Source organism: Trematosphaeria pertusa (genome assembly GCF_010094035.1).
Source record: "Trematosphaeria pertusa strain CBS 122368 unplaced genomic scaffold BU26scaffold_12, whole genome shotgun sequence".
NCBI classification, from domain to species: domain Eukaryota; kingdom Fungi; phylum Ascomycota; class Dothideomycetes; order Pleosporales; family Trematosphaeriaceae; genus Trematosphaeria; species Trematosphaeria pertusa.
The window spans coordinates 174,983-198,472 of NW_022987223.1; the positions used below are offsets into that span (position 1 = coordinate 174,983).

Below are 23,490 nucleotides of genomic sequence, written 5' to 3' on the forward strand. Positions count from 1 at the left end.
GGGTTCAGGTTCAAGGAGCGCAAGCGACTCCTCGGGCAAGGCGGAGCCCCATCGTTTGTAATCTCCTGAACTTTGGATATCAGTGCGACTAGACTTTTTTAACGCGTGCAGATTCTCGCAGTAGGGTTTTTGTGGCGGAGAGGGAACGGCATCGCGGGTCGCTCTGGAGCCTTTTGGTGTAGAAGCAGGGAGTGGGTGGAGAAACGAGTAGGGGGAGGAAGGGAGGGAGGTTTATATAGGTGACGTCTAGGAGGCTTGAGATGATGGCTTGGGAGGTCGGCGTGCTGGGTTCATCTATGACTGGTTTTCAGCAACCCTTCCGTCTAGGCTGGTCTGTTCGGTACGCGAGCGATTTTCTTTCCATGAGCGTGGCGGCCACGAAAGGAAAGCACCATAGATGGTGTCTTGCAGGACTTTGTTTTAGCTCGATCTTCGCTGGTCGCTCAGCCATAGATTTCTTGGACGCGTCGTTTTGGTGCAACGAGAAAGGCTCCATTTTTCCTTCACAATTTCGGTTTTAGTGCTAGAGAAATGCGAGTGTAGGGGGGAAGGAAAGGGAAGTGGATCGGAGCCGCATTTATATACATGAGTTTTGCGGACGCTAATCGCGCAGTGCGGTGAGCAATGGCATGCTCTAAGTCTCGCCGTCGAATCTCTCCATACGAGAATGCTTTTAGACTCCCTGGTCTTCAAGACCACATCGGCTGACGGGATGGATTTTTTAGTCCACGGGAAGAAGAACGCTCTTCCACAGCGATGTAGACTCGGAATTTTAGCGACTTGAGTATGGGCCATGTGCGAGAGTCAGGAGAAGGAAAACAAGAGGTATTTATACAGGGGAGCCTTTCGAAGGAGGGAACAGGGCGAGGAATGAGCGGCTTAATTGAATCATTAAGCATCAACGAGGAATACCGCGGGTTAGACTAAAATGTAGGGTGGAACTTTATGCCAGTACATCTGCAATCTTTAGACTACGAGCCCATTACGAACCACAGAGTCATGCAGAACTGACGCCGGCTCTTTTAGTCGCACCAATCTCTTCAATCCTCCACATATGTATCCACGACATTTAAACTTTTGGAAGCCCACGCGCAAAGCTCCATTGAGCCACAGCGGTTTTGTTTTAAAATGCGTCTTGGGAGGTCGTGTTGGTGCGTGGAAGGTGAAGAAAGGAGGAAAGAGGCTGGTATTTATATGCAAATGCGTGGTCGAGAAGAGGGAAGACCGCACAGTGATTTGCATCATCGCTATTAAGTGATGCAGGGCGGTTTTGCATCTACAGCGATAAGGCGAATTCCCTCGTTTATAACGCGCGATGGTCTGGACATGGAAGAGAGTAGCTTTCCCCGACATCGTACTCGTCGGTGTCCGTTTTAGTCTTCTAGTGTTGTCCGCAGTGTGCCTCGGAACATTGGCCTAATGGCCCACAGGTTTGATCGGAGCGGGAACCCGGCCCCGGCTCAATGAGCCCATCCTTATTTTTCTTGTAGAAAGGAAATGGAGATGGACATGTGAGCGAGCGAAATAGAAAGCGGGCAGGCTTTATATATGCTAGTGAAAAGAACGAGCGAGGAATGTGTGAGCAATGCGTTATCGTCAGCTGCATCCTGGGTAGCGAGGGAACTGTTCCGGGTTCGAGAGCACTTTGCGTGAAGGATTTCGATTCGATAGAGATTTTTGAGCATTGGCACGGGCTTTTAGTTGTGGCCTCTTCCCAATTCCACCCCCATGTATGGCGGTAGTAATGCGTTCGGCTCGCAACGAAGAGGCCAACTCCATCTCAATTTTGTAGGATCAGGTTTTGTAGGTAAAGGTGTGGATAGATATGTGGAGCCAGAAGAGAAAGGGATAAGCCATTTATATGAACGATGATGGTGAGGGAAAGAGGAGACAAGCGGGAAGTAGGGTGATGCCATGGGTCATCGCCGCAAGGCATAAGACTGATTCGATCCCATACGAAGTTTCAGGCATGATCTATTGCCTCATGGCGCCAATTCCATGATCCGGAGCAGCCGAATCATCGAACACAGGGAACATAGGTTCGCGATCACGACTATTTTAGTCACACTTCCTTCGCAAAACTTTCTCACGTCAACGTTTCTGATCCACCGCAGAGAAGCAGACCCCATGGAGGTCGAGTCTTTGGGTTTTTGGTATGAGTTGTGAAGTTGGTGCAGGACTAAGGAAGGGGAAAGTGAGGCGAGCTTATATAGATGAAGCAGGAGGGCCGACCAGTCAAGCAGCGCGAGCACTTAAGCCTGGTAGGCCTGTTTAAAATTTTGATTCCCTCAAGTTCCGCCCGAGGTCATTGTAGCCAGAGCGTGTCCAAGTTGTCCTCAGCACAATGATTGTGGCTTGTAGCGGATTCGCACATCGTGGATTGGCGCGATGTATTTTTGACGACCGCATCTTGCTGTGGCAGGCCCTTGGGCCCACCATTACATGCAGCTGCCCCGCATTTTCTCCAGTCCCAAGCAAACTATACGAGCCCCATGCTCGCTAGGGTACATCTTTTTAGTGGACACTGGTGGCTGGAGGAAATCGTGCAGTAGGAGGCGGGGAGGGAATTGGCGTTTATATATCCGGACTAGCCCACATGACAACATTTCGGTGACGCGTTCGTATACCCAGTGGTGGCCATTTGCCAGGGTCTGAAGTGATGTGTAATACTATCCACTCATGGCGCGGTGGTGATATGGTACCCCCATGAACTCTTCATGACCTTTCCTCATCCAGCCTCACTCGTGCCGAGTCTCAAAACTCTACGCCTTGAAATGATCCACTACACTAAACGGAAGAATCCCTTCCCCTCGACTCCTCCTCGACGCCGGATACGTCCATACCGGCATCGACCAAGCCAACCAGGCCACCACCCATACAAACCCAACCCCTTTCTGCCACCATCTTACTCCACGCGGATCCCCTCCTTCTTTCTTGATTCCAACCGTCCAAATTCCTACAACGGCGTCCTCGATGAGAAGTCCCAGCGCCTGTGTGACGAAAAAGCGAACCACGCCAGCTTCGGAAAGCGGGATTCCTGCCGTGACTTCCCCGCACACGTGCATGCAGCCCGAAAGAAAGAAAACGATTGCCGTGAAGATGTAGCGCGCTATGAGCGAGCTTTTGGAGAGCCCAAATAAGCCAAAGGTAACGTATTTGGCTGGTCCGGTTAAGTTGGAGATTGCACTCTGGTGCCAAAACATGCTTGATATGGAGTGTTAGCTGAGATATGTTCTGTGCAGAGATGCTGCAAATGGGGACGCAGGGGACCGGCTTACCCCCATGCGCGACGCAGAGACCACGCGTCCGATACGTCTCCAAAAAGCGGCCGCCATCGCTCTGGCTTGCTGAGACCCAAGGTGACAGTTACAACTGCCGAGCTCGCGTGCACGGCTTGGAAGAGGAGATATGTGATGATAACTGACGCAAGCGTGGTAACAAAACGCATCGCGACGTCTTCTGTCGTTACAGAGCCCAGTCGAGCGAAGAAAGGGACTTTGCTCTCAGCGAACAGGATGGCGTTCTTGGTAGTGTCTGCACTGGGACGACCTAGGTCGAGCAGAGTGACGGAAATTAAGACGCGCAGGATATTGTTTCGTAGAAAGATGCTCTTTGAGGGAACGTAGCTGGGGTCGTTCTTGTTGAAGGGAGGGACATTTTTAACCTCCCAGGGCGTTCCCGAAAGGCGGGTATCCAAGAGGTGGGCAATGCCGAAGTGCAGTCGCCGCCATATTCCGGTCACGGATGAAGGATGATCGCCCTCTTTCTCCTTGTGCGGCAAGAGTAGCGGGTTGCCTTCTGGGGTGGTTGTAGGGCCGCCGGCTTCGTAGGTTGATTTGCGCAGGACGACGGTGTCGAGGTACTTCAGCAATAAAGAGAAGATGCTACCGCCTAGAAGATTTGCGTACATAGGGTGTGTATAGGATACTTGTGTCGACGGGCGCAGCACCAGCCAAACGTTGAAGAGTAGGAGAGGAAGGCATGCCAGCCGGATGATGGATGATGGAGACGAGAAGCCCACGACAAAGACGCCTATGGAAAATGACAGAAAGAAGAGAGCAACGGGATGTTCTGGCCAGAGCACCATCTTGTTCGTCGTGGGTTAGTTGGATTGATGAGTTCCAGGGGCTTTGCAGCCTCATATACTGGGTGGTTGATGACGCTTTCGTACGAGAGAAGTTGCGGCGTAGGTTGCGCATGGGGTATACTGCTTACGAAGGATTCCGATGCTGCACCTTTGCGGCATGGTACCGGGACACGAAGCAGATTGTAGAGAGACTTATACCGGTTATTCTTAGCGCCCCTCTACCGTACAAAGACGAAGCATACTGTGTTTCCGGCGAAAAAAACGAGCCCAATACTAGCGCTCTTCGATGTTTTGAGTCGATTTCCTGTATCTGTGGTAATATAGAGAAGTAAATATAAAGAAGAAAGGACGTAGTACCTTGTCTTGCACAGTCTCACTCCAACAGATGCATCCCAAAAATATGAAGATCATCCTGCGTCCTCCATTCCCCAGCGAGGAAAATTTTCCCAGTCCACTTGTATATCCCGCGTCTCTTCATTCCAGTTTTGTCCATCACTCGGAAGCTTTTTGGATTACCCCCATTCACGATCGCTCTGACATAAATTTTCTCATAGGGTGCCCAAAAAGATCGTGCCCTCTTGCAGGCCTCAAATACTGCTGCCACCGATTCGGTTGCGTACCCCTTACCCCATGCGAAGGGTAGGAACATATAGGCCAGTTCGACGGTCAGTGTCGTGCTCGCAGCTGCGGCGGGCAGCGTTAGGTCCTCCGGTAACGCAAGCCCGTGAGCACCTAGTGATTTCAGAGTTATGAGGCCTACGAATTGCGTTGGTTTGCCCTCTTGCTCTGTGGGTTGCGGTTGGCCTTCAACAGAGCCGTCCCTCGAGTCCGGGATGCTGTGTATAGCATAGGCGACTCTGTATGCCTTCTCTTCTCCTTCAGTGGTGGGCAGATAACCTTTCATGACCTTCTCCGTGTCTTCCATAGACTTCGCCCGGCCAACGATGCTTCACAAAGTCAATTACGAAAATAATACACAGAAGTAAATTCACCATGGGCGGAATAACGAAGAGCACAGCGTACCTCCACCACGTAGCCTTCTCGTCGCTGTGCAGTGCATGAAGCCATTCGAACTCTGGACTTCCTCTTTCCGCTTTCGTGACAAGACTTAGCTTCAGTCGTGGGGTGGAAATGATCGGGTCCATCGGGTCGTTCCGCTGCTACGCTCGCCGCTATCTAAATGTCCGCCGCCGTCGATTGCTGCGTGTTCCTCTCGGTTTTGCTTTCAAAATTGTGCTGTAGGAAGTTTAGGAGAGAAAGCGTACGGAAAGGGTTTGAGCCTAAATCCTTGGGAGTCAGCATATGACTAAGCAATCCGTGATTGTCAAGGCGCGCAACGTCCTATCTCCGAGGAATCACCACAACGGTATGCGCGTTCCCAGCCCCAACGTCCCCTACAAGAAGCGAACCGACCTAACGTACTCAGCAAAGTGTCCATTCTGGCCCGGCGCAAACGTGAACGAGTTCCCGCTCACATCGCAGTTTGGAAGCAAACAAACCTTCATTACACCACCATAACTAGCACACCCCCTCCTCGAAGCGCGTCCACTCAGGCAACCTAGTGGCCTTATTGGCATCTATGGCTCTCATTTGGTGAGTTGCCCATTGCGGTGGCCCGAGAAGAGTTATTGCGAGTCACTGCGCAAATACGAGCACGAGGCACGTAGACCTGAGCACGAGCCGGCCCATGCCCTGGGAGGTGTTATTATACTCATTGGAGATGTCGACTTCAGTAAGGAAGAGTGCGGGTGAATATAGGTAGCCTCTGATAATGCGGCAGAAGCCCGTAGTGCCGTGGTACTAGAAGATGATCGCTGAGATAGATCTATGAGACCTACCTAGGTATGTTAGTACTGCGGTGGAAAGGGTTCTAAAGCCAGAAGCAAGCGGCCCCTGAGGACCTCGAGAGTCAAAAACCGTCAAAAGGCGTCTTCTTCCGTGAACGCGATGGACAAGGAAATATAGCTGCGTTGTCTGCTACGAGCTCAGTGGCGACGAAACGCCCTATCTACTTAGGTACATGAACAGAGTCGTCATGGTTTACACTTTGCTCTCAGTTGGTGCACCCGAACTGTGGCCGGCCAACTTCTCCTTGAGATCGTGCAATTCGTGCTTTGCAATCTCCCTTCGTCTTGCTGGCAACTTCTCCTCACCGACAAGCTTCTGTGGGAAGAACTTATGCCAGAAAGACCATAACAACGCCGTAATGAAGGTGATCGGCACTGCGACCACCCAGTATACCCAAAAGTCTTTTGCCACTCTCCACTCGCCAGTATCAGGATTGTAATTGAAGAATGACATGCTGAAAATGGCACAGATGTAGGTCGCCGGTAAGAACGTCAGGGTCAAGAACGCGATTGTCTTCATAGCGGCGCTGTCTGATTGAGCGGCTCGACCGATCTCGACACCGATGCGGGAATCATACTGCGTGACTGTGTTGAAGGCGTATTGGATCTCATTACTCAAGCGTTCTTTGTTCGAAGCCGCTCGGTAGCGAAGGCTGCGAGTCATGTGGTTGTAGAACTGAAGCCTGGATTGGAGCCGGTTCTGCGTGTTCCTGGTGGCCTCGTCGGTTGCGTGCTGAGAGCGAATAAAGGCATCATGAGAGGCTGTCATCATCTCTACTGTGGTGACCGCAAGGTCCAGTGTCTCGGACACATGAATTGCATGCCGAGCAATATCGTGCAGACGGAGGAAGTCCGGATGCGGGGAGTTAGGAGAACTGCGATGGATTTCGGTCTGTCTGACGAGATTTCGAATGCCCCACACAGCGTTATCCTGGAGCTGTAGTAGTTCTTCGAGCAAGATCCCATGAATCCAGTAAGGGTCAGTCGAAGCTAAAGGGTCGACGCGATACAACTCGGGAGCTAGTAAGCGATCTTTCACAGCAGGTTTCGGATCGAAAATCAGTATGACAGTCTGCTTCGTAGCAGGTAACCAGCGGGTGAAAATGTTGTATTTGAGCCAGATGTAGTCCTTTTGGCCTTTCGGAGAATTCTCGTACGTCTGCTTGACCAGTGCTTTTAACCACGTGTCTACAAGCTATTAGCTTGTTTGTTGCTATTATCGAAAACCAAAGCTTACTGTAGCCGCTGAAGGACGCATCTGGATTCCTAGTGCTTTCGCATCCGAAGTAGCCGTTTGAATTCTTGCAGCAATGTGCCCACCACATTTGCGGCATTTGGAATGTAAGAGTAAAGAATTCTCGCCACTCTTTATGTTCCCTGATGTGGTCTGCTTGAGCTATGCTGGAAATTGCAAGCGTTAGCATGTTTTGAATTTTCTCCTCACTGGAAGTAACATACATAAGGCTCAGGTCGAAGTGGCCGAGCAGGACAGAGCAAGGGTCTTCACAACCCTGAAACCTGGCTAACGAAAGCTGATCGCGATCCCAAGATGTGTCCTCTATGGTACAAAATTAGATATTAGTTTTCAGCATTGCAAAGGAAGCCATGGACACTCTCTTACCATGCCGCTTTCTCAACACCTCCAGGGAAGGAAGATCACTGCGAATAGGAGTAGCCATGAGGCCCTGGACTATCGCCAACTCAACTAGTGAAGAACCGGCGAAGGTACTCCTGATAAGGACGCAGAAGCACGCGGACCCAGGTTAGGTCTACTTCACACGCGGCTCCTCCCGAATGAACCAAAAGGCGTCTCAGCCTTGTACCCCGCTCAGGCCATGGCGATATTGCGTTCGAGTTCAGCTCGCGCTTGAGCATGCAGCCAAGGTTTCTAAACGAGACGTGGCTTGCTCAGCCGCAGCGCGTAACACGACCACAGGAATTCCCATTGACGCCAAAAACAATATTGATCACAACGGAAACGCCCGCAGGCTAGCGAGAAGGCAACGGGTGGAACTCACCCGGCGTCAGCGCCACACATGATTGGACAGCCTTGTGAAGGACCATCACCTCAGCGCACAGCCCCTATCATCAGATCCAGAGCGTCCGAAAGGCGCACCCATGCTTGCCTGTTCTGAAGAACGGTAGCATTGGTGTGAGGCTCTATGCATGTAGAAAAGGGCTGCCTGCCTGACATCCCCGGGTTCAGCCTGACGTCCTTATCGCCCCGCAGCCTGAGCCATGGCACCAACGACTCCCAAATTACGACTCCTTCGAAATCGGCCCTTATGTATTATGTGTGCACGAGATACTGAGGCAGAGGAGATTGCGAAAGCCTTGGGGATTGCAGACAACCGCATATCCGGCCACGAAGTCCAAAAAGTGAAGGATGGCTACACGTTCTATCTCGGCTCTTTCCGCCTGCTCTCCGGAGAAGAACTCCAGTACTACGTGACGAGTGGATTGCGCCAGGGAATTCAGTCTTTCACGATTCATGCTAGCATTCTTTTCAGTATCCTGCGTCCTCGGTTCGTCATCCATGCTGGAGTGTGTGCTGGATATCATGATCTAACGGGCAATGTCAAGTAAGGCGACTGGACATGTCACAATTACTATTATCTGTACGCTAATCACACTTGTAGGATGAGCATCACAGACGTCATCTTCGGTGAAGCTGCAATCAACTACGAGGAAGGCAAGATGGAAAACGTCGCCGGCCAGCTTCTCTTTCGGCCAGATTACAATCGTGTGGCGTGCAATGCGGGTGACCTGAAAGCCTTTGCGGAAGCATCCTCCAGACCAAATTATCACTATGGAGAGTTCATCTCCGGAGCTTCTGTGCGCACAGATGCTGATGTCATCTTTACCAAAATCCGGAGAGAGGTTAGTCCCCTCTAATACAACATCGAGCCCGACTTAGCTAACGATTCAGGTTAACCGTAACGCAATTGCGCTTGATATGGAAGCGAGTGCCTTTATCCAGTTGTGCGAGCACTTCGAAGGCGATCAAGTCATATCGCTTGGCGTAATCAAAGGCATTTCCGACTTCGGGGACTCGTTCAAGGGTACAGTGGAGAATGCGTACACGCATGCCTTGGAAAACACTGCGAAAGGCGTGAAAGAGTGGGTAGTCCACCGCATCAGGGCGATAACCTGGGCCATCAAAGAGGGTGAGTACCGGCATTCTGACGTAGCTTTTTGCTTCAGCTAAGAGCCAAATGAGATGACGAGCCAGGGGCCAGACTGGTACCAGGCTACTACGAGAACTTCATTCGCAGGGTTCTGGATAACTATCTCTCAGGGTGGCCTGTTACGGACAAACTTGATTCCAACATTGTGGTGAGCACTGTCCGGTCCACGTGCACTCGAGATTCAAGAGACTTACTGTGTTTCTTAGATCCCGCGGAATGAGATTAAAGGGCTAAAGACAGTGTTGCCGAAGAGTTATAGTCCGAGCTTTGTACAAGAGCTCGGTCATGTCCAAGCGCTCGTGCAACGGTTCCGGATACCAGAAGTGAACGTTGGCGGAGTAAGATCACCTTCCGACTCAGGTATATTTCAGGTCAAATCTGATGTCCATCTAGGATGCAGCTGGGAGATATCTCCACTACAAAGGCGGCTACTTCATGGACTGGTCGCGCACTGTCAATAGTCTGAAGATATGCGAGGATGGCGAATACCAAGTCCAGGTTTTCGGAAGGGTGTTGAGCAAGTGCGACTATTATAGCGGATCTGATGAGTCGCCAGCTGTTGCTTCTGTGGTGACTTGGGAAGATACAGTCCAGTGGCTGAAAGAATTGGAGAAGAGCGAAGAAGACGAACGCAAAGAGAAAGCAGCACAAGCCGCAAAACTGGAAAAGAAGGAAGAAGAGGAGCCACTAATAGAAAAGACCGCGGAGCAGAACATGCGAGAAGGACGCCAACTTGAGAGGGACAAGCCTCTCCCCTCAACCGTGCTCGGGGAAGGAAGGCAAGAAAGCCCGGCGCCAATCGAAGATCCTGCAGCTTCAACTGACGGAGGCTGCGGCTTCCCACATACACATTCCGCTGCTCACAACGGTGCAGCAACGAAGGAACGCCACAAAAGTGCACCTTCGGAACCAGTAAAGAGCGCAGGCAGACACTTCACATGGACTACCAAGCGCTCCAGAAGCAAGGAGCCGAACGCAGAGCAGAGAAATGCTGCGCTTCCTTCGAAGCGCCCACAGAGCAATGAGCCCAAAGGGAAGGGAAGGAGTGCTACCTTGTCGCCGAGAAGGTCAATCACGCGCTTGCTTCACTCTTTCCGGAAGCCATCTTCGGCGCACGAACAAGACGGTGTTATCCCGCCAATGCCAGGGAAGTAACGGCGCGCGATGCAAGGAAGACTGTGGTTATTTATAGCGGGAACTTGGAGGGCACACTCGGGCAAACAATAGGTTTCGTTGGCTCGGCGTTTGGGCTTCGCGATATGGTCCGTAGTCACTACCTTAATTCTTCCTTGTCCCACTTGAGTCTTGCTTCTTTCTCCGCTAGCAAATTCATCCACATTGCCAGCCTTATGCCTGCCCTAGTGATCTGCTGTTCGACGACTGCGACTGAACCTTGGTAATACTCTCCTGATAGCTCTTTCCCCCTCACATCCTCCACTCCATCTTTCAGCACGATACGACACACCAGTTCGTTGGCTTCCGTGGCCCAGCGTAGCAAAAGTTCTTTAGTGCTCGTAGCTTGCTCAAGGTCTTGTAGCCCATGGACACCGACAAGAGCGGCATTACCGTATTCATTCGTGCTCTTGTTATAGAGGCGTTCGGCCCAGGCGTATGCCGTTTCGACTTCGTTCAGTCCTTCCCCGCCAGCGATATCTCGCGGTATGAGGACATCCCATGCAAAATGCAAGTTCGTTTTGATGCCACGATATAAGACGAGGATGTCATTGCCGCCGCGTTCGATGCTTTCGGCATGAAGAGGACAGTGCAAGTCGCCGATGAGATGCAAGAGAAACTTCAGTGCCTTCTGCCTCTCCCTTGATGCTATTGTGGTCTCTGATATTTTCTCGGTCATGTTCATAGTAGCAGTTATGATACATGTCCGGTTCGGATGGCAATCTCGGTGATAGTCGACACTGCACGAGTTCGGTGGATCATCCAGAGCATCCACAAAGTGCCAGGAAGCGGTGTCGCGGCCCCATGGAAGTAGTTTATAGGTGTCTGCCCAGATGGCCGCGGAATCGATAGTTTCCTTTCCCAACAGATCTCTTGTATACCACGATGCCTCGGGCGTGAAGTACTTTTGGGCGAGCAAGGCGATGGTCCGATGGGCCAGGTTACCCCAGGCGGAGCAAAAAGGGAAACCAACGAGCAGGTAAAGAATAAAAGTGAAGGACTTCATTTGTGCGATGCAAAGATATGATGGTTAGGCAAGGCAGATTAAAGAAGTTGTCTGAGGGCGACAACAGGGTGCACGAGCAAGAGCGCCTCAGGAAACACGGGAGCAGGTCCCATCCAAAGAACGCTCTGGGGTGTCGCTCGTCTCTCGCTCACCCCCGTCATGCATATAAGCGGGTGGATGCAGGGAGGCTTGGCAGCTGAGGTACGTGGTGTCACAAGCCTCAGCCACAGCGCCCTGTGTTTCGCGGTCAGCTCATGGCAATGTGTTGCTGCCTAACAGCTCACTCTACCGTAGTTTGACATCTCCTAGGCATTCACGAAGCTGGCGTACATGAGCCGCATTGCTAGAATTTTCCGCTGTCATCAGCATCTCAACGTTTCTTGTTTTCGCCCGGCCCCGAGAGCCTTTCGCGCCGTTCGTTCTCAAAGGTACCTGTTTGCCGTGCACTGCCCAGCCTTCCCAGTCCCAACGAATATGTCGGGAACAGCCAGAAAACGAGCGGCAAGCACTACTGGAGCGTCCTCGAGCGGAGACCAGCGCGGAAAAAGACAGCGGCTTCCTGCGACGTGCGAATGGATCCTGCGCGAGGCAGCCTACCGAAGTTGGAAGGACATTGAGAATGTTGAATCACCTGTCCTTTGGATCCACGGTCCCCCAGCCTGCGGTAAAACGTTCCTCACGCAGTTCATCCTCGAGGATATCCAGCGGGAGGAGACAGGAGCGGTAACACTGGCAACACTGTCCTACTTCTGCGACGCAAACTCTACTCCCGCATCGGTACTCCGATCGTTCCTCGTCCAGCTTCTGCAGTCTCGGGCACTGGCGGACAGAGACCGAGCCATTATTACCGAATTCGCTGCTGAGGTTGCGCCCGGCGACGACGTTTTGCCTTTGGATGAGACATATAGGCTATGGGACGCATTCTCCAGCGTCATTCCTGATCTTGACTGTGTACGCATTGTCATCGACGGCCTAGACGAGCTCCCGGATAACAATGCGCAACCCTCGGCTTTTGACCTCCCTTCCAGGCTGGCAGACTTGGCGCGAAGTCATGCCGCGGTTACGAAACTGCTCCTCTCAAGTCGTACGGTGTCAAATATCCGAAGAGCGACAGCGGGCTCTGCCAGTATTCCTGTGACAGCTGCCTCAGTCCAGGAAGACTTGGAGCTCTTCATCCAAACCGAACTTGCGGAGCACCCAGGATTGAATCCATGGAGACGTAGCGTCTGTGCCGCTGTATTGGAGCAGGCTGAAGGCAACTTCATCTGGGCCGTTCTTGCGGTGAAGAAGCTGGCCGAGGAAGCTCCTCTTTCCGCTTCGCTCGAAGAGTAAGTGGAACCACAATCTACCGCTCGGTCCCATGCATTTCTCCTTGAGAGCGGTGCCTGTATCCTTTTTTTCCCCCTCGATGTACCCTACATCCTTCTCTTGCTGACGGATATGTCCAGTGAGGAACAGTTCTCAGAAAGCCTGAAGAGCATACCCGCCTCCCTCGACGACCTATACCTTTCGGTGTTCTCAAAGCAAGCCGCAGGCCTTACCAGAAGCCAGGTTTTGCTTCGTGATCAGATTCTCCGATGGATCTTGTTTGCGGTTCGCCCACTAAGTCTTGTCGAAACAGCCAATGCCATCGACGTTGAGTCAAATGCCTTCATTCAAGATCTTGAGGCCCAGGCAATCGAGGTCTGTGGCTCGCTCATCAAGATCGAGAACGGCGTCCTGAAGCCCGTCCACCACTCATTACGCGAGTTCCTCCTGAGAGACCACCCGGCGCAAAAAGAAATACTGAGCGTCGAGCGAGGATCCAGCAATCTAAGGATTGCCAAGTCCCTCGTAACGTATCTCGCCCATCCTTCTTTTTCCAGCATTGAGGACCCTCTAAACAGCGCGCACTTTCCAACCACACACCCGCTTGCGGAGTACGCGAGCCTCTACTGGGTTTATCATGTCAGCAATGCCGCCTATGACACAAACCTGCAGGCTTCCATCAGTCAGTTTTTCAGCAAACCCACGAACTGGGTGGAATGGGCAGACAAATTACTGCCCCACTTTCTTCCACGGTCAAGGTTGCAGATTCCGCCACGCCCGTTCAATACAGCTCGCTTCCTCCACCTCTTCATTTTGAAAGCGCAGCTCGTCTCCTACTTCAAAGAGCCGGAAAAGACAGCATTTGCAAACATGGTGGAGGATTCGTTGCGGCTCACCTATGAAAGCTTCGTGGCCCAAGCCCAGTCAAAGTCGGGCCCCGAGAGCCTTGAAGCGGTGCGTCGTCTGCTCGATCTTGCCGAGGTATACAGCTGGCTGCCGAAATACAAGTCTCAGGGACTGGCCCAGCTACAGGCTGCTTCGTTCATTATCTCTGGGGCTTCTGAGCCGGGTGCCCCAGATCTGGGCATTACAGTATCCCAGGCACTGGCGGATGATTACAAGCGCGCAGGGAGGTACAAGGATGCGCAGCATATTCTTGAAGGCCTGATATCGAATGCCCGCCTATCATCGAAAGATCCCAGACAAATGTTCGCCATCGACAGTTTAGGCTGGGTGGCTATGCGACTGGGTGACATGGAGGCAGCTCAGACCTACCTGGAAGATGCCAAAACCCTTGCAGCCCAAATCTACGGCACCCAGTCACCGATGACTCTTCGCTCAAAGGTGACGCTCGCCGAAGTGCTCGGCAAACTCGGAAGGCATGAGGAAGCCGAAGCTCTCTGCAGTGAGTTAAAGGAGCAGTTACGCCAGCATCGCGACGATGGAGTTCCCCTGCCAAAAGATAGCATCTCGCAACTGCACACTTTAGGGGCCATTTTCATGCAGGAAGAGAAGTTTCGAGAAGCGAGGGATACGTATCGGGTCGTTGTCGATGACAGGAGGAAGATATTCGGCGGCGAGCACGGAATGACTCTTGGGGCGGAGATGCAATTGGGTATTGCACTGGAGAAGTCTGGGGACCAAGAAGGAGCGAGGAAACTGTTTGAGAATCTCCTTCCGAGACAGGTTAAGGCGTTGGGAGAGAACCATCCAGATGTTAAGCTAGTGAAGGGGGAGTTGGAAAACATGTGGTAGCATGCTTAGGGGACTGTACGTTAGGTTCGTCGTGATACTCAGGGGCATCAAATCCAAAGCAACTCATCCCAAGTGAGACCTGAGCGGGTCGTCTGCTTTGTGGGTCGCGGCCTGAGTGTGAGGGCAGCCGCAATTTCCGCTCTCCTAGGCAACGCCGGATCCACATGCTGGGCAGGTTTTCGGGGTCTTCATGGCAGCTTCAATGAAGCCTGAGTGCGGTGGTTGATAGATGTAGAGCTTGAGCAGAAAACTCTGAGCTGGGCAGCCCCACCAGGTTATGTAATCCTTTTCACGTGACTGGCTCCGGGACTTCAACCTTGGGAAAACTGGCTTATTCAGTGTTACAGTTATCTACTTAGCTTCTCACTTCCTACCTATTTATACGAAGCTCTGTATGGCTCAAACCCCGCTATCAAAGATGCGCAGTTCGGATGTGCACTGCCCGAAGAAAAGGGCACTGCAATCCACACCCTTCCACAAAACTACCCAACATGGTAGTTTCGGGCCATTTACGATCCTGCGAGCACGAGAACGTCGTACGCGCCAGACTATAATAGGCTCCCAAACCAACCGTTGCCTTCCCGCATGATCTCCTCATTCGACACCCCTCACAAACTTTCCCAATAAAGGCCTTCAGCACATGCCGTGCAACCTAAGCGTAAACATCGTATTCCCTCCGGACATTTATCTCGCTCCGAAAAAGCCCCTCCCGGACCGAAGCACGCCGACGATTGGCCCACAGCCTATCACCCAGCGTCTTGGTGAACACGGCTGCGTGTCCCCAGCAATCGACGGTTCCACCCCGCCTTCCCAGAACGGCAGTTTGAGAGTACGCGTGTACTGTAAGGGCGTTGGGCCAAAGGCCGGGCTATCCGCACTCCGCAAAGTGAGGCTTCGCATCGAGCCGTGCTATCCGCACTGTGATCGATGGTTCGATGAAGAATTACTGGAAGCAGCATGTTGGAGAGAGGGGCTGGTACGACGATGTTGGGGGTCGCGGTCTAGATCGTCAGGCACGGATAACACGGGCGTCAGCTCAGAAACCCCCGCGATAGCACGCGATCTCACGTGTGCGACGGAGCTAGGGTGTCGGGATCGCAGGATTCGATGGGGTTTGTAAAATTGCCCGGATGGGCAGTTTGGCTTAATTTCAACTAAGCTGTGCCACATGCGGGTGTGTACTCCCTCCTCCGCTAGCTACCTATTGCATTTAAGATAACACTTAGATCTTCGACTCAACGTGCGCGGCATAGCCTTGCTTAGCCTCAACTTCCTCCACTCTGTGCTCGAGATCGTGCGTGTCAAACTCGCCCTTCTTTATGCCTGGAACGAAGAGTGGCGCATTGGTGAAGAGGTAGTTCATCTCCTCGAGCGGACGCTTGGCGGTCTCGGGGAGCACGGCCCAGAAGAAGATTGCATTCGTGAAGTTACAGATCTGTAAAGTAATAAGCGTTGGATTGCCATGCGACTGAGTTCAGTACTTACGATGAACAGGAAATAGTAGCGGTACCCGACTTGGGTCATCGCCGGCTTGGTCACCTGGCCAATCATGGTGTTGAAGGCAAACGAAACCATCGTCGCGAGTGCGACACCTTTCGCACGGGTTTTTGTGTCGAAGATTTCGGCAGGAATAATCCAAGACAGCGGGCCGCATGTGGCGCTGAAGGAGAAGTTGTACACCCAGGTTATGACGATAAAGCCCCAGGCGGCAGCCTTGTTGTCGCTCGCGCCAGGAGGGAACTTAGCCAGCAGAATCGTCGCAATAATGAAGGTCACCATGTTGCCAAGGTTGCCGAGGATGAGCGGCCAGCGACGTCCGAAGCGGTCGATTAAGAGGATACAGAGGAACTGCGCAACAAGAGCGATGACCGAGGAAATGGCTTGATACTTCAAGGTATCATCTCCTTCAATTCCCATGAGGCCGTAGATCGTGACGGAGTAGTACTGGATTGCGGAGACACCCGTCATTTGGATCGAGGCTTGAATGGAGCAGGCGAGGAAGAGACGGCGGAAGGAGGACTTGTCGGTGAAGAGTTCGGTCCAAGACTTCGCTTCGTGTTCATGTTCGAAGGTGATAGCATCCTGGATCTGGTCGTATTCCGCGCGAACCCAAGTGTCATTCTCATCGCCATGGGCATGGAGCCTTGCCAGCGTGCGTAATCCATCCGCTGGCCTGCCGTGATCGATGAGCCAACGGGGTGATTCGGGAAAGAGCAAGATGAGCGCTGCAAGGAGCACGGCCGGAAGCATCTGGATACCAAGACTCGTGCGCCATTGTCCATCGTTGGTTGGGTCGAAGCCGACGTATGTTCCTAGGGAATCTCAGCTCTGAATTTCTACTCAAGGAGTTCGATCGCTTACCGTACGAGATCCAAGCGGCCGCTAGTGCTCCCACGCCAAGCATGAACTGCTGGAGAGCAGTGACACGTCCACGAATACTTGGATGGGAGATCTCTGCTTGGTACAGCGGGACGATCATGCAGAGGACGCCAACACTTCCGAGACATCAGTATACAGACATGTCCCATGGCGCAAGAAGAGCCTACCCGACCCCAGCAATAGCACGCCCAGAGTATAGGTACGATAGAGCTTGCGCTCCGGTCTGCAGAGCACCTCCGACGCAGAAGATGAGGGCGCCAATCAGGATTGTAAGGCGTCGACCAAGCGCATCAGACATCAAACCTGCTCCACCAGCTCCGAAGAAGGCCCCGCCTGTGAAGACAGACACAACCGCTCCAGTCTCATCGTCGGTCGGGTTGAACCTGCTAATAAACGATTGCGACGCGATAACTTGAGCGATAACACCCAGATCGTACCCGTAGAGGACGGAACCCAGGGAGGCGAAGACGCCCACGAGGAACTAGATATTCGATGTTAGCGCAACGCATACTGAGAGAGCAGAATCAATGCCGTACCTGGTACCACTTTGGAGGAATAGCCATGGTGCTTCAACGCCTTCGATCAACAGCTCCCGCAGCGAAAAAGATGCCAGACCCACACTCACGGTCCTTGCACGACTTTATAGCTCCCAGCAATCGGGCGGTCCCTGCCTGTCAACCATGCGTTGACCGGGAATTCCACGACTGATAGCCAGCGACGCTTTCCCCAGGTTCTCCATGTCCCCGCTTCCAGCCCACCACTTTTTTCCGAGCACTGCAGGCATTCCAAGGTTCCACCATCCGGCGGCAGCTCCCCGGCTCGCCACCAACGCTCCGAGGCATCGGAATTGCGCTCGGTATATGATCGACCGAATGACTGGAGGGAGAACGCTCGCTAGAGGCGGACGTTGTGCTGGGAGGAGTTTAGACCTGGATAAAATCGAAGGTTGAGGTGGCACGCAGATTTTCCGCGAATCATGTTCGGACGCGCTAGGCTGTTTTAGGTGCACCTGCTTCCAGATCTTCAACATCCCTCACGTTTGCATCGAACCACGAATTTTGATATATTTCCTCGCACGATCCAGTCTGGCAGTTGAGGAAGGAAGCGTGCAAGATGGCGACGTTTACGAGGATCGCGGACGATGAAAGCCCGTCTATCACCATCCATCCCAACCACAAAATCGCCAGGGTCAACAACAACATCTATGGCGGGTTCACTGAGTAAGAAAAGCGCCGAGTTCTAGATGCATGTGGAAGCTCACCCAAAACCAGGCACATGGTACTCTAGGCCATTATCCCACCAACGTCTTACGTCTGACACTGTTCTTGCAGGGCCGCTGCATTTACGGCGGTATCTACGACCCCGGAAATTCTCTATCCGACGAAAATGGCTTCCGAAAGGACGTCATAGAAGCGATGAAAGAGTTGAACGTCCCGGTGGTAAGGTATCCGGGAGGTAACTTCGTCGCGACCTATCATTGGCTCGATGGCGTTGGACCTAAAGAGAACAGGCCGAAGAGGTAAGGACTATTTCTCGCTCTTCGTACACTGGAGTACGCTTAATCCTTTGACAACGTCACCGCCTATTCACACTCGTACTTATCTGTTTTCAGGCCTGAGCTCGCATGGCTCGGAATCGAGTCGAACGAATTCGGGACCGATGAGTTCATGAAATGGTGCGAGATCGTTGGCACTGAGCCCTATTTGTGCCTCAATTTCGGCACTGGCACTCTAGATGAAGGTCTGTGTGCCCTATCTTCCCGCACTGAAACCACATCTCTAATGTATTTCAGTACAGCCCTAGGATGGCTAGAATACTGCAACTCCACCCAAGACACACACTACGCGAACCTCCGCCGCAAGAACGGTCGCGACAAGCCCTACAAGGTACTCCTCTCCCTACCCTCCCTCTCCAAGCTCTAACTCACTCCGTAGGTCAAATACTGGGCCCTAGGCAACGAATGCTGGGGCCCCTGGCAAGTCGCCCAGCTCACCAAAGAGGACTACGCGAAGAAAGCCTACCAATGGGCCAAAGCGCTCAAACTTCTCGACCCCTCCATAACCCTCATTCTGTGCGGCGAAACTGGCTACTCCTCGTGGGACTACTACGTGCTGAAAGAGTGCGTGAAGTGGGACGTCCATGGGCTCAGCGGGGATAACACGAAGAGCCTCATCGACATGCACAGTATACATATGTACACCGCAGATAAAGAGCACTTACCCAATGCGACAGCGCCCAGGGGTGCCGAGCGCGCGATCCAGATGGCAAGCGCGCTGATCGATCTCGCGAGAATCGAGAACAAGGTCCCCGAAACGGTGCCCAAGCAGACGATCTGCTTCGACGAGTGGAATGTCTGGGATCCAGTGCGTGCTCCCGGTGAGCAGGGAGCGGAGGAGAAGTACACGCTCTCGGATGCGCTCGCAGTGTCGGTCTTCCTGAACGGCTTCATCCGGCAGGCGAAGGATATGGGCATGGCGAATATCGCGCAGTCTGTCAATGTCATCTCGCCACTTATGACGAGCAAGGAGGGGATCGTTAAGCAGACGACTTGGTGGCCGCTGCTGCTGTTCAGCAAGTACATGCGTGGGCACAGTGTTGCAGTGAATGTGCGGAGCCCGGAGTATACGGGGCGCACGAATCCGAAGTGGATCCGTGGGACTACTGAGACACCGTATCTGGACTGCAGTGCTACGGTGTCGGATGATGGGTACGTGAGTCTTGCGGTGGCGAATTTGAGTGAAGAGAAGGCTTTTGAGGTGCCGCTAGAGGGTTTGAAGGCGGAGACGGTCGAGGTATATACGGTGAATGGGGATAGTGTGGATGTTGTGAATGCGGCAGGGGAACATAAAGTGGGGATCAAGGAGAGTTCGTGGGATGGAAAGGGTCCTTTCAAGTTCGGAAAACACTCTTTTACCCTGCTGCGATGGAAAGCTGGCGCGGCATAGATGCTGTCTCAGACGCGTAATTATCTTCAATTCGCCAGTGATAACTCCCGACCTCAACCATAAAATCCATAAAATCCATGCCTTCACCCAGCTACGTGCGGCTCAATCTTCGATCTAGTTATCCCATACAGCCAGTGATGGCGGGATGAATGTCTTACTAGCCAGCATAAAACCGTTGACTATAGATGCCCGAGTTGAGGTTGAGTTCGTAGACCATGCGCTCCCTCCCCAGTAAGCGTACCCTGCCGTATCACCAGCATTGGTAGTAGCGAATTTTGGATGAGACTACCCAACCGAGGCATTGCACCCGAATCCCAAGCCGAGGGATTTTGGGTATGTGTTGGGGTAAGGTATCCCGACGAATATGCCCTCGGCGCCTTCGAGGCTGATCTCGCTGGACAGGAGGTTTCTCAGCGGCGTACTTAGCTCCGGGGCTTAGGGGGTAATGGAACTATATATATCAATCTCCTAGCATGAAGCGATGTTCTTCCAGAATTCTTCAACTCTGCGAGTTTCTCTGAGATTCCAATCCACCCACCAAACCCTCTCCCTCAAACTACTTCCAGAACGACAGCGTCAACGTTCACACCAACAAACCTCCACAATGAAGCTCAACCCCACCATCCTCCTCATGGCCCTCATCATCATGTTCGCCTCTGCGTCTCCTACCCTCAAGCGCGACGACACACTCACCAACGTGAGCTGCGACGAGTGCAACAACAAGCTCAACGATTGCATCAGGGTGCGTCTTCTAATCTTCAAACGTTCTTCATGCGAGCTAACACGCCGGGGGGGGAAAGGCCCTTGAAGCTAAAGGCGACTCCGAGCGTCATGCATGGAGGGTCTGCCTCAGGGATACGATGCTCTGGCACCGCGAGGTGAGTTAGTCGGCTCGGTCCGAGAGAGAGGGATCTGAAGGGTGAGAGAAATGCTAACTAGGTCGCGATGCAGTGTTCGTGCTGCTTGGGCTTCAAGTGCTAGAGATGTGGAGTTCCTTGGGAAAAGGCCGGCTCTCAGTGGTCGGTCTTCGGATCTTGGGATCACATGGGTACCCTCCTCTCTGCTTTATAGATGTCATTTCATCTCTTCGGAGGTTGGATACTCCCCTTTTCTTTGGATATGGCCTTGGCTTGGATCCGGTTCGGGGACTGAAAAGCGGCAACCCATTTATTCAGTTAGGGCTTAGTTAGTCTCAATAACGCAGCTCCTAGCTCGTCACAGTTATTACGTCCCATTTTTGCCTTCACACAGTGTATACGGGCTGGAATGTCTCCCTACTCGGCGTGATTCTTGTTTGGTCCTGGAAGGGTCCGATGGAAGGAAGCAGATGGGAGTGAAGGTGCGCTGGCGCAACTAGAAAGCCTACAGAGACCCGCCGAGCGAAGTTTGGTCACTTTCCAAGGTGCGATTTGTGGTGCAGCGGCGAGATGTCGCGAAGTGCTGAGCGGAAAAGGTTCTCCTGCTTGCTGCCACCACAGCGAAGTCGTCAACACCCCAACGATCTTTCATCGTTCTTCTAGACATCTTCTACTTCTCAAGCCGAAAGCTAGGAGGTAGTAGCTGCGATTACTATTCCCCAAACAACTGCGTCGAAGTCCATATCGGCATGCTGACCAATCAGCGAAATGCCGGCCCCCGTGACTTCTTCCCGAGATGCCTCGGTACCTCTCGCCCCACAACCTCGTTAAAGACTCCGCCTCGGACCTCCGCATCCTCCGCATTTCTTCACCTCCAGCCCTCAACAATTTCTTCCTTTCCCCATCTAACTTCTCAATTGCCCTCTGTACAGCTAACGGTCGCCATGACGGAACGTCTAAAGTCCATTGTCTCGCAGATGTCGCCGTCTAAGAGCGGTCTGAGCGCTATGTAAGCTTCCCCGCGACTTTCCCGCTTTCACGAGCTAGAGGTTCGATGACGGTGGAATGGGGGAAGAATTGTGGGATATAATCGCATGGCTAATGAATGAATTCTAGTACGACGAAAAATCCTGATGATATCGTCATTACGCTCGCTATCCGAACGCCGCTTGCGAAGGCATACAAAGGAGGCTTCAAGGACACGCCGCTCGATGGCCTCGTCGTCAAGCTGCTGAAGCAGGTTATTGCGAAGTCGAAGCTGGATCCGCAACTTGTCGAGGACATTTGCTTGGGCAATGTACGTCTCAGCTCTCACCAGTCCTCCCACCACATTGCGATATCTACTTCCTCCCCGCCAGCCCCACCTCCACATCGACACAGCTGACGATGCTCAACACAGGTCTCCGACGCAAAAGCCGCCTACTACGTCCGCGCCGCCATGCTCGGCGCCGGCTTCCCCAACACCACCGCCGGCTCCTCCGTAAACCGCTTCTGCAGCTCCGGCTTGAAAGCCGTACAAGACATCGCCAACCAAATCGCCATGGGCAGCATCGAGATCGGCCTCGCAGTCGGCGCGGAGTCCATGACTGTCGGCGGCGACCGCCTCGAACGCCCCTTCTTCGGCGAGATCCTCGAAAACCAAGAAGCCTGCGACTGCATGCAGCCCATGGGCCAGACCAGCGAGAACGTCGGCAAGGACTTTAATATCAGCCGCGAGGCACAGGACCGGTTTGCGACTGAGAGCTTTAGAAGGGCGGAGATGGCGCAGAAGGCGGGCTGGTTCGATGACGAGATTGTGCCGATTAAGGTCATGCTCAAGGATCCGAAGACCGGCGAGGAGAAGGACGTTACGCTGACGAAGGACGAGGGTCCCAGATGGGGCACCACGTTTGAGGCGCTACAGAAGATCCGGCCGGCGTTCATGCCGCATGGCGATCGCTCGACGGGCGGAAACTCATCGCAGGTCACCGATGGCGCGGCCGCGGTGCTGCTCATGAAGCGCTCCAGGGCGGAGCAGCTGGGTCAGCCCATCCTAGCAAAGTACGTCGGCGCGACGGTTGCGGGTCTCGCGCCGCGTATCATGGGTATCGGGCCGAGCATTGCGATTCCGAAGCTGCTTACCAAGTTCAATATTTCCATGGACGATATCGATCTCATTGAGCTCAACGAAGCGTTTGCGTCGATGGCAGTGTACTGCTTGGAGACGCTGAAGATCGATCCTGCGAAGATGAATGTTAGGGGTGGTGCTATTGCTTTGGGGCACCCGCTGGGATGCACGGGCGCGCGGCAGATTGTTACGGGGCTGAGTGAGTGCCGGAGGCAGAAGAAGAAGATTCTGCTTACGTCGATGTGTATTGGCACGGGTATGGGCATGGCGGGTCTGTTTGTCAATGAGCAGAATGTGTAAGCTTGTTCGTATAGCATATTTATTTTATCAGTAAAAACTTCCCGATGTCCGGACAATGCCAAAACGACACAGTGCATGCAGCAGGTAGCTCTTTGGAGGGGAGGAGGGCGCTGCAGTAATACGGCACAGTTGCATGCGCGCGGAGAATGTCCGTTGTCCGAGCTCAGTTCGTACGTTCCACGAGCTTGCAGGCCTTCGCTGTGTATCTGCCAAGGTATCGCCCTCTGCACGATTGTGGCCAGCGTGTCCCGGGGTCAATTTTGGGACACCATGAATGAATTTGGAGCTTAGCTACGTAAGTATGATCTGCTTCTGCATTGGCATCACCAGATGCGCAGCGACACCCCCAACAATGCCTTCACGCGTGTAGACAGATCAGTGAAGCGACGAAGAAACGGAACCCCATGCTGATGCAGAATGGCAGAAGTCACTCCGGGAATAGCAGGAAGTCTGGTTGGCTGTGCCGCAATGTGTCTCACCAACACCCACGCTCGGAGCCAGCGTAATCGGGAAGCTGCACCTAATATAACGTGCATCG

The 23,490-nt window shown here is 53.0% G+C and overlaps 10 protein-coding genes across 10 annotated transcripts; 5 read left to right on the forward strand and 5 right to left on the reverse strand.

The window, feature by feature from the left end:
* Positions 1 to 2,708: 2,708 nt before the first annotated feature.
* Positions 2,709 to 4,273, reverse strand: BU26DRAFT_67015 (uncharacterized protein). The gene is made up of 2 exons (XM_033836185.1): positions 3,279 to 4,273; positions 2,709 to 3,204 (listed from the first exon to the last, which is right to left on the reverse strand). Exons 1-2 carry the CDS (start codon positions 4,085 to 4,087, stop codon positions 2,763 to 2,765), a joined length of 1,251 nt encoding a protein of 416 aa, XP_033680332.1. The 5' UTR covers positions 4,088 to 4,273; the 3' UTR covers positions 2,709 to 2,762.
* Positions 4,274 to 4,327: 54 nt separating this feature from the next.
* BU26DRAFT_521809 (uncharacterized protein) lies at positions 4,328 to 5,324 on the reverse strand. Its single transcript, XM_033829631.1, has 2 exons — positions 5,111 to 5,324; positions 4,328 to 5,034 (listed from the first exon to the last, which is right to left on the reverse strand). The coding sequence occupies exons 1-2, from the start codon at positions 5,230 to 5,232 to the stop codon at positions 4,461 to 4,463; spliced, it is 696 nt and encodes a 231-aa protein (XP_033680333.1). The 5' UTR covers positions 5,233 to 5,324; the 3' UTR covers positions 4,328 to 4,460.
* A 716-nt stretch (positions 5,325 to 6,040) lies between these two features.
* Positions 6,041 to 7,699, reverse strand: BU26DRAFT_462135 (uncharacterized protein). Its single transcript, XM_033825082.1, has 4 exons — positions 7,556 to 7,699; positions 7,393 to 7,492; positions 7,172 to 7,335; positions 6,041 to 7,122 (listed from the first exon to the last, which is right to left on the reverse strand). The coding sequence occupies exons 1-4, from the start codon at positions 7,611 to 7,613 to the stop codon at positions 6,128 to 6,130; spliced, it is 1,317 nt and encodes a 438-aa protein (XP_033680334.1). The 5' UTR covers positions 7,614 to 7,699; the 3' UTR covers positions 6,041 to 6,127.
* Positions 7,700 to 8,083: 384 nt separating this feature from the next.
* On the forward strand, positions 8,084 to 10,336 carry BU26DRAFT_67035 (purine and uridine phosphorylase). Its single transcript, XM_033836186.1, has 6 exons — positions 8,084 to 8,516; positions 8,574 to 8,814; positions 8,864 to 9,101; positions 9,155 to 9,270; positions 9,329 to 9,460; positions 9,516 to 10,336. The coding sequence occupies exons 1-6, from the start codon at positions 8,173 to 8,175 to the stop codon at positions 10,275 to 10,277; spliced, it is 1,833 nt and encodes a 610-aa protein (XP_033680335.1). The 5' UTR covers positions 8,084 to 8,172; the 3' UTR covers positions 10,278 to 10,336.
* On the reverse strand, positions 10,337 to 11,697 carry BU26DRAFT_67047 (phospholipase C/P1 nuclease). Its single transcript, XM_033836187.1, has 2 exons — positions 11,586 to 11,697; positions 10,337 to 11,535 (listed from the first exon to the last, which is right to left on the reverse strand). Exon 2 carries the CDS (start codon positions 11,299 to 11,301, stop codon positions 10,396 to 10,398), a length of 906 nt encoding a protein of 301 aa, XP_033680336.1. The 5' UTR covers positions 11,302 to 11,535; positions 11,586 to 11,697; the 3' UTR covers positions 10,337 to 10,395.
* Positions 11,591 to 14,654, forward strand: BU26DRAFT_521813 (uncharacterized protein). Its single transcript, XM_033829632.1, has 2 exons — positions 11,591 to 12,629; positions 12,750 to 14,654. Exons 1-2 carry the CDS (start codon positions 11,776 to 11,778, stop codon positions 14,362 to 14,364), a joined length of 2,469 nt encoding a protein of 822 aa, XP_033680337.1. The 5' UTR covers positions 11,591 to 11,775; the 3' UTR covers positions 14,365 to 14,654.
* A 217-nt stretch (positions 14,655 to 14,871) lies between these two features.
* Positions 14,872 to 15,638, forward strand: BU26DRAFT_67073 (uncharacterized protein). Its single transcript, XM_033836188.1, has one exon. The coding sequence runs from the start codon at positions 15,005 to 15,007 to the stop codon at positions 15,482 to 15,484; it is 480 nt and encodes a 159-aa protein (XP_033680338.1). The 5' UTR covers positions 14,872 to 15,004; the 3' UTR covers positions 15,485 to 15,638.
* Positions 15,484 to 17,650, reverse strand: BU26DRAFT_521814 (general substrate transporter). The gene is made up of 5 exons (XM_033829633.1): positions 17,280 to 17,650; positions 16,911 to 17,224; positions 16,726 to 16,859; positions 15,850 to 16,676; positions 15,484 to 15,799 (listed from the first exon to the last, which is right to left on the reverse strand). Exons 1-5 carry the CDS (start codon positions 17,304 to 17,306, stop codon positions 15,587 to 15,589), a joined length of 1,515 nt encoding a protein of 504 aa, XP_033680339.1. The 5' UTR covers positions 17,307 to 17,650; the 3' UTR covers positions 15,484 to 15,586.
* A 206-nt stretch (positions 17,651 to 17,856) lies between these two features.
* Positions 17,857 to 19,688, forward strand: BU26DRAFT_432823 (glycoside hydrolase family 51 protein; the record flags this gene model as incomplete). Its single annotated transcript, XM_033823996.1, has 6 exons — positions 17,857 to 17,963; positions 18,015 to 18,021; positions 18,075 to 18,262; positions 18,356 to 18,483; positions 18,541 to 18,629; positions 18,678 to 19,688. 6 exons carry the CDS (start codon positions 17,857 to 17,859, stop codon positions 19,686 to 19,688), a joined length of 1,530 nt encoding a protein of 509 aa, XP_033680340.1.
* Positions 19,689 to 21,405: 1,717 nt separating this feature from the next.
* BU26DRAFT_489486 (3-ketoacyl-CoA thiolase 1) lies at positions 21,406 to 22,952 on the forward strand (the record flags this gene model as incomplete). The annotated part of the gene is made up of 3 exons (XM_033826021.1): positions 21,406 to 21,554; positions 21,662 to 21,842; positions 21,945 to 22,952. Exons 1-3 carry the CDS (start codon positions 21,490 to 21,492, stop codon positions 22,950 to 22,952), a joined length of 1,254 nt encoding a protein of 417 aa, XP_033680341.1. The 5' UTR covers positions 21,406 to 21,489.
* Positions 22,953 to 23,490: the final 538 nt, after the last annotated feature.